This window comes from Aspergillus bombycis (genome assembly GCF_001792695.1).
Source record: "Aspergillus bombycis strain NRRL26010 chromosome Unknown contig00033, whole genome shotgun sequence".
In the NCBI taxonomy this organism is placed as follows: Eukaryota; Fungi; Ascomycota; class Eurotiomycetes; order Eurotiales; family Aspergillaceae; genus Aspergillus; species Aspergillus bombycis.
This window is the reverse complement of record NW_019170035.1, coordinates 52,330-72,025: the sequence shown is the minus strand read 5'-3', so window position 1 is coordinate 72,025 and position 19,696 is coordinate 52,330. Positions and strand designations below refer to the sequence as shown.

Here is a 19,696-nt window from a genome sequence, read left to right as displayed (position 1 = left end):
TAATGGACCGCTAAACTAGCTGCGAAACGGGCTGGGGGGTATTAATTAACCTCATTCTGCCTGGCCGGGTAAATGAATTGAACCGAGCATACGAAGTAGTCTTGGTGCATCCTCTCTTGGCGGAGCGGGTGGAAAACCGAATAAATCCTTTGCGTGTTTATTGTAACAGGAAGGTCACACGTGCTAGCCTCGAGCCTGGGGCAACCAAGCCGATGTACATCACGGTATGGTGCTATAAGACAAGTAGTGCATGGAACAATAGTATATATTATGTCTAGGCGCTAAATACGTCTGCACATATCCGTAGCTAACTATTATGTATTCAAGTTTTCCCAAATCCTCAAGGGGGACTTTTCATCAACCTTCATAACTGTATTTCCATGACCGAAACTGCCTTTCATGGGCCGGGGTATAGGACTAACGCTCTATGTTAGAGAAAGTGGCCTCAAGCTGCCGCTTCTTGGACTGCCTTTAGGCATATTACTATCATCTCGCGACAGACGCCTCATCTCAGACAATGGCGCAGCGATGTTTTGTGAGGATCTTGATGCTAGACCAGGTGGGGGTGATATGTGATGGCTGACAACACTGGCGGGTAGTTCAAGAGAAGGTATGGACGCATCCGTAAGTGTGGTGGGCGCCGGGCCGACTTTGGTTGAAGTCGCGCGCACTTGTGCCTCACTGTAGAATTGCTCGAGTCTAGCCGGATCATTGCAGAAATCTGCAAACCCAGTAAGGATATGTTCGGGGGCTCGGTACAGATTTGCGGAATCAATGCTCGCGTGTCCCTGAGGGCTCAGGGGGCTATGGACCTCATGGACAGGCCGAGCCATAGGTGAAAGGCGTGGAGAGATACGGTCCACAGGATCGTAGGTCCCTGCACGTGCTCGATATTGATCAGGCCGATCTAACCGCTCATGTCTCGGCATGTCACGGCTGGCAGCACTGCGTGTGCTGACAAGCCGGTTGGCAAGAAGTAAAAAGTCTCCTTCGCCAGTGATCTGAGCTAGAAGACTGCCAGATCGATGAATATACTGAGGGTATTGATAGTCAGGCATGCCCCAGGAATATGACACTTCGACATCCGCAGGATAAGAGGACCTGGCCTCAAAGTCAAGGACAAAGTCGAACTTCCGCAAGAGGGCCTTATGGAAGTACTGATGGTCCAATGTAACCGGCTGGGAGAATGACTCTGAGTTGCACTGGAGTGGAATGGGGCCCTTAGGGGGAGAAACCTTGAGTTGGATGCGGTATGGCTTCCGGAATGGCTGGGTTTTGTCAATAGCGCAGGCTTCGGCAATGGGAACTTGGACGAGCTTCAATCCAAATTTCTCGGCCGTCGAAGCCCATGACAGCACCGTATCCTCAATGAGTTTGGGAGTGGTATTCATCCAGCTGAGCTCTATGTGGAAGCAATTCTCGGGATTATGCAGCCGATCATAATGAAGATCAATGACCTCAGGGCGATTTGAGCGTTTGCGAGGGTCGACGTCGTATTTCATAGTCTTAGACAACGTGATAGAAGCCTTATTCTTAAATTTTGACGGCGTACTAGGAGTCTGCGGTTGTATATCCTCCATGCTATCGGAGCGAGTATGTCCACTTATAGGTGAGCCTTTTGAGGCCTCACCCGCTGGGGTTGAAGGAACTGACTTATCCGGTCGTATTTGGGGGAACCAGCTACCGCGGGATTCAGGTCGCGAGACACGATACTCGCTGGAGATCTGGTAGAAATAATTGCCATCCCGAAAGTTGTGCCGCTTTTCTACGTGCTGGAAGAGCCCGTGTTTCATCAACTCATTACCAAATTCGACTGCCTCTTCCCGGCTGTCAATGTCGCGGAAGTTTTGGAGCAGCCAAGTCGTAAATTCGAAACCAATGAAACAATTGTAGTGCAGCCGCCAGTGCCACCTTCGATCCATCATCCTAACTCCCTTTTCACCCTGGATTATCTGCGCCAATGATGATAGACTGATACCAGAGCGCTCGAGTAGTTCTGACTCTGGAAGAAGCTGTGCAGGGGATGAGTCTAGCCCGGGATCCACAAGTATGATACGGTCTAATTCAGCCGCAATGACCTCGGATGGATTCCGTGTCTGGTACATGATGTTGAGGGGGTTCTGGTCCCTCTTTTTGTTGGAGCTTTCGAACCGCTTTTCCTCCGGAGGGATATACTTGTGACGCTGCCATATATGTGTGAGCTGATTGATGCCAAGCAGATGAATTTCTTCTTCATTGTCCTCATTGAATCCATGAAGGCGCCGAGATTTGAAGTGCAAACGCATCGGGATCAGGACGTAACGCACACGCCAGAAGTGGAGTTGTTGGGCTGGATTGAACAAATAGTCTCGGTGGCCGGCCACATAATTATCAGCGTAGTTCCAGTTGTATTCCTCGTACGTCGAGTCTAATTTTATATCCTTTACCACATATTCAGGACTTAAAATAGTTCTCATTGCCGGAGAATACAGAGTGAATTTTCTTTTCTGATCTGATGCTAAAAGCGAGGAAGTTCGATGCGTGTATCGCGTGACTTCAATCTCCGCACCCTCAACACAAATAAGTCGATGGATCGAGTTGCCTTTGGACAAAAAGACGGTAGCCCCGGCCCTTTCCAAACTGTGAGTGTCGAATACGTTCGGTGACTGGAGGGAATATTGTCCGGAAGCTTCAACTACATTTTTCCCAACAACGATCTGGAACCCGTGGGAAAGCCGTAGTGAAATCATTTCCCGGAGAAGCAAGCCTCTTGTTTTAGGCGCCTCAATACCTTCTGAGTCTTCGTTGGGGAAGACACGGTATGGAGTCTGCAAATAGTCCGATGCAAGTTCACTTGGCGTGGGGAACTCTTCTGTTGTTAGCGGGAGAATAGCCGGGGACTTCAGGCTCTTCCATTTGACCACTGCAACGTGAGGAGGTCTTGGATAAGCATGCTGCCAGCGCCCAAACCAGCTAGTGTCTCGCAACACTTCTCTTGGGGTGTTGCAGGGGTTAATTGAGCGAACCCAAGGAGCCAGCGCCTTACTTTGTGGACTTTTCGAGGATCCATTGCGCGATCCAGTACTCAAGGTTACCTCGAATTTAGGCCCATGCCGTCTTGGCTGAGCTGTAAGGCGAGTATCCTCGTTTAGGGGAATCTCTGTAGTTGTAGTCGAGACCGACTCCGGTATGGCTGGACGCCCTTGCTGCTCTGTGTCTTGCAGTGGCTGTTTGGGGGGCACTTTGATCGATATCGGTCTTGATGGCGTAATGGCCGTGCTCTTGATTGGCTTTTGGGGTGTTTCTGGGGACGGGGCCAGGTCGATTACGGTCGATGCACTATCTGACGCACTCAAAGAATCCACGCTTTTATTGTCTGCAAGAACACCCGACAATTTCCTTGAATTTGATGTTGGCAAGCCTCTGGCGTGCTCAACATTTACTTCTGTGCTCGCCTGAGCTCTAGGAGGGGTGGAACTTAGGCCACGAAGAGCGAAACTGATTGTGCGCGATATACGCGGCAACCTTGCTTTGGAGGAGCTTTTTAAGGCTGGTTTCTTGGGAGACGCGCTTTTCGTAGACACAGGGCTTTTAGGGGCTGGAAGTGGGATGTCGACCTGTCGCGATGCTGAACGAGTACTCTCGTTTTCCCTAAGATGCAATATAGATCTAGCAGAAATCCTTTCATGTGCATTAGATGCGTTCACTTCTGGTTCACTAGGCCTTTTAATTTTGGACGGCTTCCGGCGATGTCGCCGTTTTCTAAAAGGCTGGAATACATTTTCGTCATAATTGTCCATCCAGGATAGCACCGTTTTTGGCGTCTTCTTTGATATAGCAAGCATTGCATCCTTTGAGCTTGCTATGTTATGAAGGAACGGCTCGGGTCGGAGACTGTCGCTTAGCTGATGTCGAAAAGGAGAACTGCGCCTGAAAGTAGCCTTAGGGGGAACAAGACTACCTGGGCTAGAACCAAGGGTGGAGCTGGTGGCTCTAGAGATACTCTGCCCTTCTGAGAGGTAGGGGATTGATATATTTGATTGCTCACTTTCCATCACGCCCATCATTTGAATTTCATACATCCGCACCCGCGGAACGAAGACTTTGGACTGCTTAGTGACAGTGAATGGAATAGGTGCATTGGGGTCTTTTTTCAAGATACGTCGAGACTCTCTGTAGGTTTCGGGGTTCCAATATGATATATCAAGCCAGTGGGGAATCCCATAATTCCATTCATTTGACCGACCTGACCAATGTGATTTAGAGCTCATCCCTGTGAATGAATCCAGGAGAGCTGACTTCGGGGAAAGGTGCGGCGTCTTACTTGATAAGCTCGCAAACGAATGGCGCATCTCAGGAGAGTAACTCCCATGCTGGATATCGCCGAATGTGGCAGTTGTAGGCCTCTGAGCTGGCTCCCGATACTTGAACAGAGGCACGGAGTGAAGAGGCATAGGGCTAAGACAGACAAGATCAATGGCTATCCCGCGGTTCGTGAGTGCTTCAGTGGTGGAGGCTAACGATTCGTATGACACTTCAAAAACACCACTTCCGGGCGTAATGACTATGATTGAAGTACCTGTATGAACCATATCACGGTCAATATGGTCGAATGCTAGGTGTGAAGATGCAAGATGGATAGCTTCGAGTATGTTCCCACGGAGGGCGGTGCTTGGCCGCCCTGCAATGGCTGCCGGCTGGGATTTGGGTGCACCAGTTGCGTTGACTGTTGGAGTATCTGCATTCTGTACATTGAGTATCGATACGTCCCTTAGAAAGGTCCTGAAATCCTTCTTTAGTTCATCCAAGATAGTTGTCCAATGACCACTCGCCATGTCATTGACCACTACCCGATAGAAGTCCCTTGTGGGAACATGGTTCGGGCCGAACATGCTCGTCAGGTTCTCTGAACTGAAAGTGGAAGAAGCAATGGCCGATGCATCGTACTCAACCCGCGTGAATAATACGATGGTCACCAGATGCCTTGCATCTGAATTGACCCACCGTTTAAACAACTCAGGGAGAAACCCATTGATAACTCTGCTAAATAGAATGTCGCCAGTGCCTTCCGAATCGAAATCCCACATTTCCCTTGACATCTGGATGAACAGGACGTACTTCGCCGATTCGCTGCGGAACACTGGAATGGTTTGGGGCGAGAAAAAACCAGAGAGGACCTTTTTGCCACGAATAAAGATATTTTTTACAGTTGCCTTGATACTACCAGTGAATACGATTTTCTGTCCTTTGTAAACGATCCTCTCTGCTAGCTCCGACATGACCAACCTCCACATGTCAGACCTGACCATATACTGGTCACGGAAGGAGATATCAACATGAGAGGCGGCGCATTGAGCACGGTCTACAATCGAGATATGGACGGTTGTCCGGTTCTTGAACCCGAATATGTTGGCGATACTGGTAGTGACCGAAACCTCTAGCTTGGGATTTCGTGTCTTTATCTCTTGCGGCATAGGTTTAACCACAAAGAGGCACCGACTTTGCAACGGGGTCTTAAACTTGGACATTGAGTCTGAATGAAGCGTGGAGCTCGATTCAACGTGGCTATCGCGCAAAGATCTCGACCCGAGATCTGTTTTAGCGGAATGTGTGCCATCTCCGGGGCACCGAGCAGGCAATATCTCGATCACATCGCCAACTTCCACGCCCATGTCGATGAAGGCGGCCTGATTGAACAGGATTTCCTCCTTGGAGAAAGTCTCATCATGAACCCAGAGCGAGCATTGGCGACGATCCAAGCCAGTAGAAGATAACCGGATTGTCCTTTCATCGGGAGTCGACGGTTTATCACTCTGACCATCGGTCTGAGATAGTGCCAGGGAACGAGTGGTGGAGAGAGTCTCTAGACTGGCAGCACTCACCTGTCTCAGGTGCGAGTGCTTCATGGGTCCCCGTAGAGACATTTTCCCTCTCACCGTCGCATGTTATATGGGTCGTCCTGCGATGTCCCTGATAGGTGGCTCGGCATTGATTGAACAACTCAGTCGGAGGTTATCAAGTTACAGCTCCCTATCCAACAAATCCCCACATGGTCTTGAAGAAGAAGGCGGTAAAGACTGGTTATCACGTGCTGTATGTACGCCTGAGGCATGATATTCACCACGGCCTGATTCATGTAGTATGTACATACTTACCTAGTATGTATCAGGTCTGTAACATACGCAAGGAATTCCTGAGTGTGTTCATGGAAAAGCACGCCAGAGAAGTGGAACCTCGATACAATACGGAGTTCTACTACCTCCTTGCTTGTTCTATGATTCCCCCTTGTTGTCATATGCATGTCCGCCGTGCCATTAAAGAGCTAAACCCTAACTTTGTTGCTGGCCTCAGAGACAAATTTATGGAGATGTAAATTAGTAGTACGTATGACATACACCCATACATGTGTGGGGTGTTCTAGTGCTGTACTCCGTAAGGATCAACAAATCGACGTCGTAAAACCCTACGCTGATATGATGATACGCCTGCTGCAGAACTGTTGGGGCATACTAGTTCCAGTAACTACCTACCCTTTTAGGTAGCGAACCATGGGCCCAAGCCCACTCCTGTATCACCCCGCAAGCAATAGCCCAAAAGATAGATAGATCATGACGGGCGTAAAATCTCAGCCTCGGGGTTTGAACGAACGGTCGGGATTCGGCCCTAAAGCTACTATGTACAGCCATTCAATACGGCGGGCACTAGTGGAAGTTCAGGCTGCGTATGCTGTACCCTGTACCGAACCCACACATACTATCTCATTAGATCGAGGGGCTTCCAAATTTTGGTCGGATATCGCCGATACGTTAAGATAGCCCCTCATACGGAGTAATTTAGCAGACACGGCCAAATCAACTTTGAAGTGGAGCATTTATCCGTATACAATCGTAGTTGGTGAGAAGGTTCTTCGGGATTACCAGAATACTGTGGGACTGAAACTTCAAGCTAGCTAACCAGCTGACTGGGTCCCCAGTGTGAACCCATGGAACACAGCGAATTTCTACGCAAGTACCCTCAGCATACAAAGTAGTACGTACCTCGGAAAATAGGCACAGAATTACGCCTGGATGTATCTACTTCATCGACGGTAACTACGGAGTGGTGCCAGACCCGTCAAGTACCAACCATAGTTCATTGGGAGCTTGAGACGGTCGGGCACCCCACTGTCGATAAGGAACCCAGCCGCCTGCATATTCGACACGACGGTATGGATGTAGTAGGCTAGCTCTCGAATAAGATAAAAGGATTCTTGGAACGAGAGGTCCTAGCATATGTTCCATTTTATAAATTGCGTTGTTTCAGTATGGCAGCTGAGCTGCCAGGTTGGATATGTCTCCAGATGGGTCGTGTGATTATGTCTGCAAAGGAGTCTCAGACTCTGACGATCCGACACCGAACGGCTGGTATTTGCTTGGAGGGTGGACCGTACGGTATGATCCGTCACCCAATGTTAAGTCAGGGGAGGGTAGATCAGTAGTAGTAGTAGTACTTAACAGAGTAGAAGGCGCTGAGAGTACCGGCCAGAAGGAACCTTCCGCTCCCACGGGCCGGATCGCCAGCGAGTGACAGCGTGTCTTATGGAAAGATTAGCCCCACTTTTCACGTCGACCGACCCTGACCAGGGAGCCCCTCGGTGCTTTTCACACTAAAGTACCCTGTCCACCAGAATATATAAGCGCGGGAACAACTAGTTAGTGGAGCACATCTGCTTTAAATCATCAGCTGATGTGGAACTCTGCATATTTAACTCACTCAAGAGACCCGATCCTCGTCAAGTGGCTCAATTGTCGGTGACTTACTTTCCCACTTAGTAAGGCCAAGTGAAACACTTACTGAAAGATTTTCCCCAGTCGCAAGAGCGGAGGGTAATAAGGAGGTCTTACTTCACCTAACTCATGTATAGGTAGATCCCTATTGTGCTTACTCTTAGGACCAATACCTGATAGATAGGGGAAGTGAAAGAAAAAGAGAAACGGAAGAAGAAAAGGCAAGGAAAAGAAAGGCCCAGAGAAGGAGAGGGGGAGGGAACAGAAGAATACTTATTCAGTAGTATAGTTTATCTAATGATTGATATTGCTTGATCAGTTCAGGTTAAGTCAAGGTGGCGGGGGTCCAGTCTACCCCAGTCACCGGGGTGAAAGTTACTTGGACAAGGCGGCACAAATTATCAGGATTGAAGAATTGAGATGGAAAGAATTGATAAGGTATGTAATATCTGGTCGAAAGACCACCGAGATGGGTAGACCATGAACGAATCCACATCTGCCAAACCAGAAAGCCAGTCCTAATACAGTAGGTGTAACCATAGTGGACCGTAGCAAGTTGTCGAAGACTTGAGATCTTTCGGATTTCAAGTCTGGAACGGCATCCGTTAGGCCGATAAGGCAATGGTTTCGCTTGAAATACCCCCCCCCCGGTTGGGTAGTCGTGTTTGGTACAAAGGGGGCAATTCAACAATTGACTGGCGGTGTACACTAATGTGGGCACTTGCACTGGCACAATAGCGACCCAAACCAGGCGTACGCCAACGTTCTAAATGTAGAAAATCTCGGGACCTTCATAACAGTCAGTTTTTGTCATTGTCCGCGTAAACTCCAATGTCAGGTTTCAAAGAATTCTGAGAAAGTAGGTCTCTACACACGAGTTGAGCCCGCCGAAAAGATAAGTCTTTCGTCGACATCACAGCTAACCAGCGCGACACCTTGGTAACTTTTTCCCAAGCCGTCCTTTGCTGGACAGTTCCTGCCTTTGTAAGGAGTAATAGCTCAGTCAGGAGCACGGCGGTCGATTGCATGAGAAAGTGCAGGACACACCACCAAGGTGAGACACGGTAGACCCATGAAGGTTCCGGCGAATCGGGTAAGAGGTCAAGCATTTGACCCGCCAGGTCAACACACATAACCGCCATTGTATTGCAGAAATTTCCTGGTATTTCAACGCCTGGAGCCTTGCGTGTGAGACGACTAAGACATGGCTGAGTAATCAAGATCTTGGCACTATAGAAACGGAAGGCGAGACATGACCGCTGCCTCTCAAACGCTTGGTGGCCGTGAGTAAAGTGGAAGGCTGTCGGAAGCCGGGAGAGCCACGCGTCTACTTTGCTGTTCAGTGTGGAGATGGCTATCTCTACTTCACGCCAGGACTTTCGAGCAGCTCCTGGAGCATATAATGTGTCAATGGACTCTCGCATGATCAATCCCAGGTCGACGAGACAAAGAAAATAAAGCGAGGTATTCGGCGTGAGCGAGTCCACAGCATTGTAGGCAGCTTGCCCATATTGGTTACCCTGGTACGACATTGGGGGTCCGAAGCCTTCTGAAGTTGTAACTTCGTTGGTGGATTTTGTCGAGCTCCTTGAGGATAGCGCCTCCATAAAGATGTTACGGCTCTCATTATCCGTGATAATTTGAGCGACGTTATCATCTAGAAATTCTTCCTCTTGGAATGGCACTGGGTGGGGTGTAGTACAGAAGTCGCTGCTGCAGTGAGGTGGACGGCCAGTCATCACAGAGAGTTGGATATCGAGCATGTAAATTGACCACCATACGCGATAGCGAGTCTCTTTAGACGTGTGGACAACCATACTGCTCTCATTGCGTAAATTCAATCCCATAATAACAGCGGATCTTATCGAGGTACCACATATTCTCCACGACCTGCGTAATGAACAGGGAGATTAGATTTAAGCTTTGAGTTACGACTACACCAGACGTACCTATTGACTTGTCCCACTGACAAGAGATAGAACGATGTTAGACCCTCCACTTGCACCTGTTGTAGATTTGGATGATCCAATAGAGCCACGTCACTCATACTGAGCTTCCATGCCCGTGAGAAGTATAAGGGCCCATCGTCAGATGCATCTTGGGCGCCAGACTGCATCTGGTGACAGTACCTCGCAGCAATACCAAAGATTAGATTTAGTATTGCTAGCCATCTTTTTCCAGGCCGTACGAAAGGAGTTGAGTAGAAAGACTTGTACTGCCTCAAGAAGATCGCCTTGCCGATAATCGGAAAGAAAGGGTGGATGATGGAGAAGTAATTATCCACGAGCTGGTCAGCAAGCATTTGTGAAGGCCGCTGCATGGGATCGACATTATCTATGACAGGGATTTCTGAATCATCGAGGAAAAAGCTCACAGAAGCAACTGACTGGCGATCCCAACTCTCCTTGGGACTGGGCGTGACGGGACTGGGTGTGACAGGACTGGAGCGCTCGAGCATTCGCCTCAACCTATAAAGCCATGTTATCTCGGAATGTTCCCCGACAAATCCCATTGCTTGTATCTTCTCATCACGGTTGAAATCTTCGTTGATGTAATCCAGCGCCACTAAGGAGGAAATTGGATCAGGGTCCGGATCAGTTGGAGTATCAGCTTCTCTAACAGTGGATAGAGAGATTGACGCCTTGCGACCAAATGCCTGGTCATTACCGGCGCGTTGCTACGGATCATTGGTTAAAGAGCAAACTCGGGGAGTACAGAGGGAAAAAGAAGAACCTACCTCATTCACAACCTGCTCGATATGTTGGGCAGTTTGCGAATCCACCTTCGAGCAAACATCTTCCAATAGAGCTTCATAAATATGCTTTTGGTTTGTCAGATCACTCAGTTGCCTATTACTCACCGTCAGAAATTTAAAACTAATCTTCGCGAGTCGTCACACAACGCACTTAGCCATCTTTTCTCGTTTCCGATCGCCGTACGAGCAACGAGTGCCGGCTTCTTGGCATCGTTGACAAGTCGGGCGATGCCCGCTACATTTGGCTTTCTGGTCTCGACAATTCTCGCATGCCCGGCTGACCCGTCCGCTGCTGGTCCAGTTGCTCGGGTTTGCTGATCTGGGGATTGCTACCTTGGAATTTAAAGCGCGCTCACCAGAAAACATAGACGAAGCACCTGTGGGGGTTTCCGCAAAGCCAGCTACCATGTCGTAGTTGACAGAAGGTGCATAGGACGGCTGCGAATACTGGGGCACCGCCCAGTCGTTGAAAGTAGCCTCATTTCCTGGATACTCAGATGAGGACGAAGAAGTATAAGACGGATAATGAAAGGGAGGAGGACGGTTGGGGTCGGACATTGTCACAGGAAATCTTGCCAACCCCCCTTTGTCCCGGCCCTCTGATAGTGCGAACAACCTGGATGTTAACACACTAAGCCCGAGCAAGTGTTGAACATTAAGAGTGGCTCAAGAAGTGGCTTACAAACACGGGAAGCAGCGATGTTTCCTGTCAGCCACGGTAACGTACGAACAAACATACCTACTAGTATGAAAAACTGGCGGTGGTAAAGTGAGGGACCCAAGTCTGTGTCAGGAAGGTTTGTGGTAGGCTGGAGCTCACTGCCGTGTTCACTGGCGCGGGAGTCGGCTCGCTTCCGAGTTTGTAACCAAGGTATCAATACTTGTGGACATACCTTCCCAGTACCAACCCTGTATTAAACAACACAGAGGTTCAAGACAAAGGGTACGATTGTACCTAATAATCCAAAAATGCAAAGAGGGAAATTTTTGGGCACCGCTATTGCTGTGTTTTTTTCTGTTTTGCGTTTTTGCCCCCTTGAATTGCTCTCTTTGTTATGAGTAATTTTTTTACCCCCTCTTTACTGCCTATCTGCGACCCTGTTGTGGTTGGGATTCTTCATGCTGCTTCCTTTTTTTTTTTTTTCTTTTTTTCCCTGGTCCTTTCTTGATCCGGTGCTCTTTAAACTGAAGACATGAAATTTCACGGCAGAACCACGTATTATATAAGGCAGCGAGGTCACGGGAGGCTCTCACTATACCCAATGATTTTTCCCTGAGGCAATAATTGCATGCTAGCTTCAATGACTGAATGGTCGCAGAAGTTCCAGAAGTTCCAGAAGTTCCAGATAGCCTCGGAAAAGAAAGAGGCATATCCCTCGATAACTTGGTTGGTTCAATGACTCGGTAGCATCGGACTCCGAGTTTATGTCATGAACCGAGATGGTCTTTAGACTAGCGCATGAGCACTATCACCCTATCGTGTCACTCGCAATGACCTGTTCACGCCGTTCTCAGGGTGCAAGAAGCATCAATGTCACCCTCAATTGCAGAGCTGCACAACGGCACGATAGTACGAGAAGCTTCTAGAATCATGGTGTGGCGTTTAACGTGGAAACGCTCTAAAGCCACGCCAGAGAGCTGTATCACATCACTGCTGTCAATTGGAGCTTCGACACCCACTGAACCTCACGATTAACTAGGGCGCAGGAGTTAGTCCACGGAATGTTTGTTTGTTTGAGTGCTGTTCAGTCAGAGTCCATCGGCCCAATATCAGCTTTGTATACACTCGCTGCTCAACCTTAAGCCACCGCATGGAGTGAGAGAAGCGAACAATATTGTTTCTTGCTTATAACTCACGCCCTCCGATAACGACTTTCTCCGTACATCAAGCAGACACCAATACCCACGAGAACGAAGTAATTGAAGGACGATGCGCCCCATAACAATGTTGCCGCATATGCGCGTCGCTCTCGCCATGTGATTTTTTCTTAGATCTGGTGGTGGAGAAAAGTATTCACTCACGCAATAGGATCATGGAACATAATGAGCGCATGGCTATAGCTTAGCAAATATGGAAATAGAACGACGTTGGGCTCAAGAGCCGAATACTCGGGTGATTTGGCCATGAAATGTAGGAAAGCTCCGGCGGTGGACCCTCCTTTGGCTAGGTCTTGTAGGTCAATGCCCGATTTCTGTGGTTTCTTCTTCTGAATGAATAGTCTTCAAGGCACATCTTTAGGATGACTCTTTTAGTGCCTGTCTATCAAGGTGGTAGCCCAGGGGTCTGATTAGGCGTAAGGTGAACCGCTGTCTATCAGAGGTCACCTAAGTCCAGAGGAAGGTTCATTGCCAGAGAAGTGACTTCCTGAGAGATATCAACAACCCCTTGAACTCGACATGTTCTCTTTTCATCGACAGTGGTCACAAGTTCATTTATTTGAGGAGTTGCAGGAACCACTGGAAAGTTTCCCGTGTCATTCTACTATGGCGTGGAACTACATACAACCGTTGATGCCTAGGGATGCCCGACGACGCCTTGAGGCGGCAAGACAGAGAGCCTTGAAGAGCCATGCCTTGTTGATGTGCGCGATGGGGAAAATGCCATCGTCAGTCGATGCATCATCACCAGGTTAGGCTCAGGACTGAGGCTAGTGAAAATTGACATTAGTAATGGGGATCAATGGAATAGCTGCTTATTGCTTACCTCCAGCACTCATTCTCTCACGTCCTCCTCGGGCGATGTCAGTATCTCAGTCAAACGCTTGATGTAACATTTACGGGTCCATTCCCGGATCCGTCCTCGAGGCGTTTCTGAATGTCATGTTTCGTTTGCTTACTCATGCCAGGAACATCGTGACAGATCTTAGAAATCTCAAGAGGAAAGCATATTGTATGTTGAAGGAGGTGATTAGTCCTCGACGCTGAGATTTTTGAGAAACAACTCAACTACATTGTCAAAAAAGGGGGGTTGGAGAGAAACTGGAGAGAGGGAGGGTGGAGAAGGAAGGGTATGGCAGAAGAAAAGCGGTGCAAGCAAATTCACACCGGCAAGCTCTCTTCATACCTCAGGGGGGATGGGAAAGATTATAAACCCGAATTAGGTTGTAATTCGGCCGAATGTTTGAACAAATGGGTCATGTTCAGCAGTTGCCCCCAGCGATTGTGTGTTGGGAAAGTCCTTTGATTGGCGAGGAATTATATTCCGAAGGGCATTGAATCAATTTAATCTTGGAACTTGGAATTGATTTCGAAAAGTGGAGCAATAGTTTTTCCTCAGGTGACCCCCCCCCCTCTACAACTTACCGACTAAGCTACTAGTAGTAGTACCTACTAGCACCTACGGTCGCTATCACTCTGAGTGCCTTCAGGCACGCTTGACCCCGACACCGTATGGTAGTAGTCTCGGAGGCAAGCTGCCTGCAAATCAAGTGGCCGCCTTGCTCATCTTTGCAGGTTCCTGGACGCAGGAGGTTGTTAGAAGAACAATGCTTTCCTCAGCCTTGCAGAACGGCCAGTGGGCGTGGGAAACTCGTTCCTCGCCTCTCTAACAATACGTTTCGGACGTTGCGAGAAGCAGGGAACTACAATTTGTACACACATCAGGACTGACATTTGCATGAACTAACCTGCATCCACCATGTCCACTCCCAGATCTCCTCCTTGTCCTACTTGCTAGCCCCTGGCCACCAACGCTCTTAGCAACAGATATCCAGGGAAAGCCCGGCTTCTGAAGTATCTACCCATGTTGCTACAAAAGAGTCTTGTCAGCCGGCCGTCCACCAAAAGCCCCCTACATAACGGATGGTAGGGGGTGTACGTCGTCAGTCGCTGACTGCTCACGGAATAACCTATAACTTATATCTGTCATCCGCATCCGGAACTGATCACAATCAACAGAGGGCTCAATTTTGATTGTCGAATGGGGCCTGCATGGCGTGTAATATGCGGATCAATCGCAATAAATCAAGACGCTATCGAAGGGAGATGGGACTGGGCGACATGGTGGATATTCGGTCGGACTAGCAGGTTGAACATGACACACCACCTCACCTCGTTAGTCCCTTCTGCTGGTCGGGTTGAAGATCAGCGGATTAAATATCCGAGACGAGTCTCTTGTGGGGTACCACCAGCATTCATACCTACGAACCGGATGAACCCTTTTCCGATCTTCATCTGCAATATTCACTGATTCTTCATTTATCAGAATCGAGATACGTTTTTGACTGTTGTGCATATCGAAGCAAAACAAGACGTTCAAGCTCGAGAAATCTCTATCTTTCCCAATGGGGCATAGCCTTACAACCTGGAAGGATTCACAGCGCGCGCGGCAGGTTCCACCTCTCGAGGGAAGCACGGCCCGTCCAGGATCTCCATACACGCTTGTCTCCAGTTTTTTTTTGTTTTTGGCATAAACGGTCCACACCCTCCAACGCAGCTTGTAGATTGACCACATGTGAGAGTGGGCTGCAAGTAGTCAAAACTATGTACATTTCTCCAAGGTGCAGAAGCTGTCGTTTCCATTCCAACTCCGACCCGATTACCGACAACCGGGTACCACCAGCGACTGCCCATTTGTACTGGATCCGAACATAGTAATTGCTCAAACGAGCTTTCTACTTTGTTGCTCGCAATGGGGATTGAGTTCGAGCACTTGGGGGAGGGTGAAGGTTTCTAGTTATCACCTTTCCTATCTTTCCTGAAATAGCTCAACAGCTAGGCTTTGAACCAACTGCAACGGCCCGTTGGGCTGGCATATATTCATGCAGAAGTGAGTTGAGGTAGGCCATCTTAGCGGGATCATTCCCTACGTGGGGATTTTTCAATAAGCAAACCGCCTACAAATAAATCAATGCGACTAAGATACAGAAAATGTGCGATCTCACATCTATCTGCTGTCCGGCGTGAGTTTGCCTTATACAGTTAAATAAAGCGACCACAGAAATGCTCATTCGGAAGGAGGGTTTCATCCTCTGGACTTCTCATGACACTAATAGGCACGCCAAAAGAAGCTGAACGAGTACTAGGAGGGAAACTCCTGAAATAACACGCTGCAAGGGTACTAAGGCTCGTGGAAAAGGCGATGAGCGCACATTACAAGGATTGGTTAGCAAAATGGGTAGCAGTTTCAGCTGGTCAACGTCAAGCTACCGAAGTTATTGTCTCAATACTATTAGCCTTTGCACTTGACCGTCGCCCGTGAGCTCGCCATGGTCGCTTCATAGACCATTTGCTTTTGTACAATTGGTAGGCGATACCCTCACCATAGCTTAAGATTAGAGTCAGTTATTGAAAGGCCCTCATCTAGACAGAAGGTCTCCAATACTCTCACCCACTGTAACGTCTCTTGGTTCTTCACGGCACTCTACTCTAAAGTGGCACCAGAGAAGTACCTAGCTCTGGTACACAATGACATATCTGATCGAGAAACCAGACTATGCCATGTACCAACATCTCTTCAGACCCAGATAGGCACATCCATACGGAAAGACCCATCTCCTTTCAAATGAACTTGTGAGCGGGCAAGTTCGAAATATTGATATATACTAGTGAGCACAAGATCACGACGGCAAAACTATCCCCGGTTAGAATGGCAGCATAGAGGCGGCTAAAGCACCTCCAATGTGCGCCGATTGCACCGATAGCTCGTCAGGATAGAGCTTGTCCAAGTTACCCGTAGATTTCATGTTGACCAGCGCCGTTGGATCTCACGATATACCAATCAGCATACAACAATGCATCTATCATTCATCAGATAAGAAAGTGGTTGGCGCAAGTCTAATTTCGAGCCGCCTGGTAAGCTTGGAAGTTATATATCTTAGGGCTAGCATATATCTATAAGACGAGGAAAATATAGGTCTAATCTATCGGGCGGATCTGCCAAGTCTAAAAAAGAGTCTTCCCATAGCCGGAATAAATTCCCTGGTCCTTTGCCTGAGTGTTTATGGTACACGAGTAAAAGCCTTCTCCCTAACTATACGCTAGGAAAGGTGCTTGGACATCAGATTAAGTGCACTGCCGGCCTTGAAGTACTCAATCTGCTCCTGGGTAAACGAATGAGAAACCTCCGCCTGCCAGGGCTCACTAGAGGATCCCGTGGGAGTTACCAAGAGTGTGAGCGGTTGGCCAGGAGTCAGGGTCGCCAGGCCCTTGATACTGACGAGATCCGAAGAACAGATGTGGTCATAATCCGCCTCATCAGCGAAGGTAAGTGGCAACATTCCTTGCTTTTTCAAATTGGCCTCATGGATACGCGCAAAGCTTTTAGCATGATGGCAACGCCTCCAAGGTACCGAGGCTGAAGAGCGGCGTGTTCACGGGAGGATCCCTCCCCGTAGTTATGGTCGGCAATCACCACCCAAGGGCGACCTTTGGCTTGATAGTCCCGGGCCGTGTCGGGCACGCCACCGTCTTCACCTGTCAAGCGATTGCGGATCTGGTTGACCTGCTCAGTTTCCGCGTTGACTGCCCCAATCAAGGTATTGTTGGAGATGTTCTCAAGGTGACCCCGAAAACGGAACCAGGGGCCAGCGGGAGTGATATGGTCGGTGGTGCACTTGCCCTTGGTTTTGATGAGAACGAGGCAGTCCTCGAAATCATTTCCGGACCAGGGCTTGAATGGGGCGAGCTTCTGCAGGCGTTGAGAGGAGGGAGAAATCTGAACCTGTATATGACTGCGATCGCCAGGAGGAGGGGCTAGGTAGGCAGAATCTGAATCTTCATATCCCTGGCTGGGAAGTGACTGGCCAACAGGAGGAGTAAAGCGAAATTCCTCTCCTGAGGGAGTCGTCAGACTGTCCTCATTTGGGTTGAAAGAAAGATCGTTGGAGAATATCTTTCCCATGACAACCTCCGGGGAGGAAAGAAACACATGGGTTGCTGGGTTAGAATCTAGACGGCCTGAAAAGTTACGATTGTACGAGGTAATGATGGAGTTGGGCGTCCCCTGTGAGCGCCTGTCAGGAGGCGATGATCGCAATATACGAAGCGTAAATCAGGGCAAGATATACATACTTTTGGCATGTCAGTACGGTCCCAAGAGCCACAGCAGGGACCACAGGCGTTGGTCAGCATCGTCGCCCCAACCTTTTCGAGGACATCGACAATCCCAGCGTTTTCGAGTGTCCGTCGAGTCTGCAAACTACCGGGAGACACCAGTAGAGGTACTTTTGGCTTGAGACCAGCATCCAGTGCTTGTTGAGCCACGCTAGCGGCGCGTGTCATGTCTCCAAATGAGGAGTTGGTACACGATCCGATCAGGCCAGCCGTGAGCATTGGCCACTCCTTCCCCTTCACAGCCGACTGAAACTTAGACAGCGGGGTGGCGAGATCTGGCGTAAAGGGTCCATTGATCTGTGGTTCCAAGGTTGATAAGTCAATCTCTATGACACGATCGTACTCTGCCCCATGGTCAGCACGCAGCTCATGGGAGACCGACTCGACCGCCTGAGCCATGTCCGGTCTGCGGTTTGCACGAAGATACGCTGCCATCTGGGGAGAGTAAGGGAAGATAGACGTGGTAGCACCCGTCTCGGCGCCCATGTTACAAATTGTGGCCATTCCAGTCGCCGAGAGTCCCTTCGTGCCTGGCCCGAAGTATTCGACAATGGATCCAGTCCCTCCCTTGACAGATATCAGACTGGCAAGCTTATTGATCACATCTTTGGGAGATGCCCATCCAGTGAGTTCTCCGGTTAATTTAACACCAAGAACACGAGGTGCTGTTAATTCCAACGGTAAACCAGCCATGACGTCCACTGCATCGGCGCCACCCACTCCGATCGCAATCATACCCATACCTCCAGCATTTGGGGTATGAGAATCAGTCCCGACCATGATACCACCGGGGAAAGCGTAATTTTCGAGCACAATCTGATGAATGATCCCTGCGCCAGGCTTCCAGAAGCCCATATTATATCTTTGGCAGGCACTTTCCATGAAGTCATACACCTCTTGGTGGGCCTCGAGAGCCCGAGGAAGATCCTCAGTCTCGCCATCCCGACTAACAATTAAATGATCACAATGTACTGTTGTTGGAACTGCGGTAGATTCAAGCCCTGCAGACATGAACTGGATGAGAGCCATTTGAGCAGTAGCATCTTGGCAGGCGATTCGTAAGGGCCGCAATTTCAGCTGTGTTTTCCCCCGTACTATATTCTCGTCGTTTGAGGCGTCATCTAGGTAAGCATAGAGAACCTTTTCTGCATAAGTCAAAGGTCGTCCCAAACTACATTGGGCTGTGGTTAATATGCATTCGAACTCCGGACACTCATTTGAGTGGAGACAAACTGGAAGAATAGCACCTACCGATGGCGGATCTCGTTGACCTTGCGCGTAAACTTCTGCAAATCAACATGCCGATGTTGCTCAAATCGGCTCAAAGACGCTGTACTAGGTGAAGCCTCTGAGGCAAACCACCTATGAATCTGCGACCTTGACCTCAGCCAATGCCTCGAGCTATGTTGTGAGGAAAACCTGGGTCGCATTGCTAAGGAGACCATCTCGCCCGCCTTTCTTTCAAAAAAAAAAAGAGGGAGCTTCAAAATACCCCACAGGACATAGAGAAGATCTCGCAAATTTAACCAAGGCTATGTGTTATGTGTTTAGTTATTCTTGAGCTCTCATTAGCCAGTAAGTTTTGCAAGCTGCTGTCGTTTCGGATGCATCGTCGCGAGTATAGAGTCGGGTGCTTCCGACCCCATAGTCCCCCACGCCACACCTGTGAACAAACAATTAGCCGGGTCCACATTTATCGTGATAAACGAGAAAGGGAGGGTTTGCTCTATGCTTTTCTCGGTAATCGGTGTCTCTTCATGCTATGGATACCCAATCTATGGCGTAACTCTAATAGCGAACGGGGCACCAAGCAATTCCCCGCGGAGCCCAGCCTTCGGTATACCAGGATGAGTATGCGGTTCTAAAGCCCCATTATATTTGAGAAGTGTCCTATGAACTTATTCTTCCTGTTAATATGAGAGCCGGGTCTATCCAATACTATAATCCTACTATTCATCCAGACTCACTCTGGCAGAATCTTTGGAACCTAGTAGTACCTGAAGCAATTTCGCATAGTAGCAGCACTTCGAATATAAGTAGAATTCAAAGGGATATTATATCACTAACGGACATCTCACTTATAGAAGCGAGCTGGATTATCACTCATCAGCTTTTCCCAGGCTTGTTCACTACCCACCCAGCC

General features: G+C 48.9%; 3 protein-coding genes across 3 annotated transcripts; all 3 read right to left on the bottom strand.

The window, feature by feature from the left end:
* Positions 1-425: 425 nt before the first annotated feature.
* iml1 (GTPase-activating protein IML1) lies at positions 426-5,903 on the bottom strand (the record flags this gene model as incomplete). Its single annotated transcript, XM_022532418.1, has 1 exon — positions 426-5,903. The coding sequence occupies one exon, from the start codon at positions 5,901-5,903 to the stop codon at positions 426-428; it is 5,478 nt and encodes a 1,825-aa protein (XP_022389986.1).
* A 2,642-nt stretch (positions 5,904-8,545) lies between these two features.
* ABOM_005288 (putative C6 transcription factor) lies at positions 8,546-11,058 on the bottom strand (the record flags this gene model as incomplete). Its single annotated transcript, XM_022532417.1, has 4 exons — positions 8,546-9,635; positions 9,695-10,422; positions 10,483-10,594; positions 10,652-11,058. The coding sequence occupies 4 exons, from the start codon at positions 11,056-11,058 to the stop codon at positions 8,546-8,548; spliced, it is 2,337 nt and encodes a 778-aa protein (XP_022390046.1).
* Positions 11,059-16,478: 5,420 nt separating this feature from the next.
* Positions 16,479-18,983, bottom strand: ABOM_005287 (putative aconitase; the record flags this gene model as incomplete). Its single annotated transcript, XM_022532416.1, has 4 exons — positions 16,479-16,691; positions 16,751-17,443; positions 17,512-18,724; positions 18,805-18,983. The coding sequence occupies 4 exons, from the start codon at positions 18,981-18,983 to the stop codon at positions 16,479-16,481; spliced, it is 2,298 nt and encodes a 765-aa protein (XP_022389983.1).
* Positions 18,984-19,696: the final 713 nt, after the last annotated feature.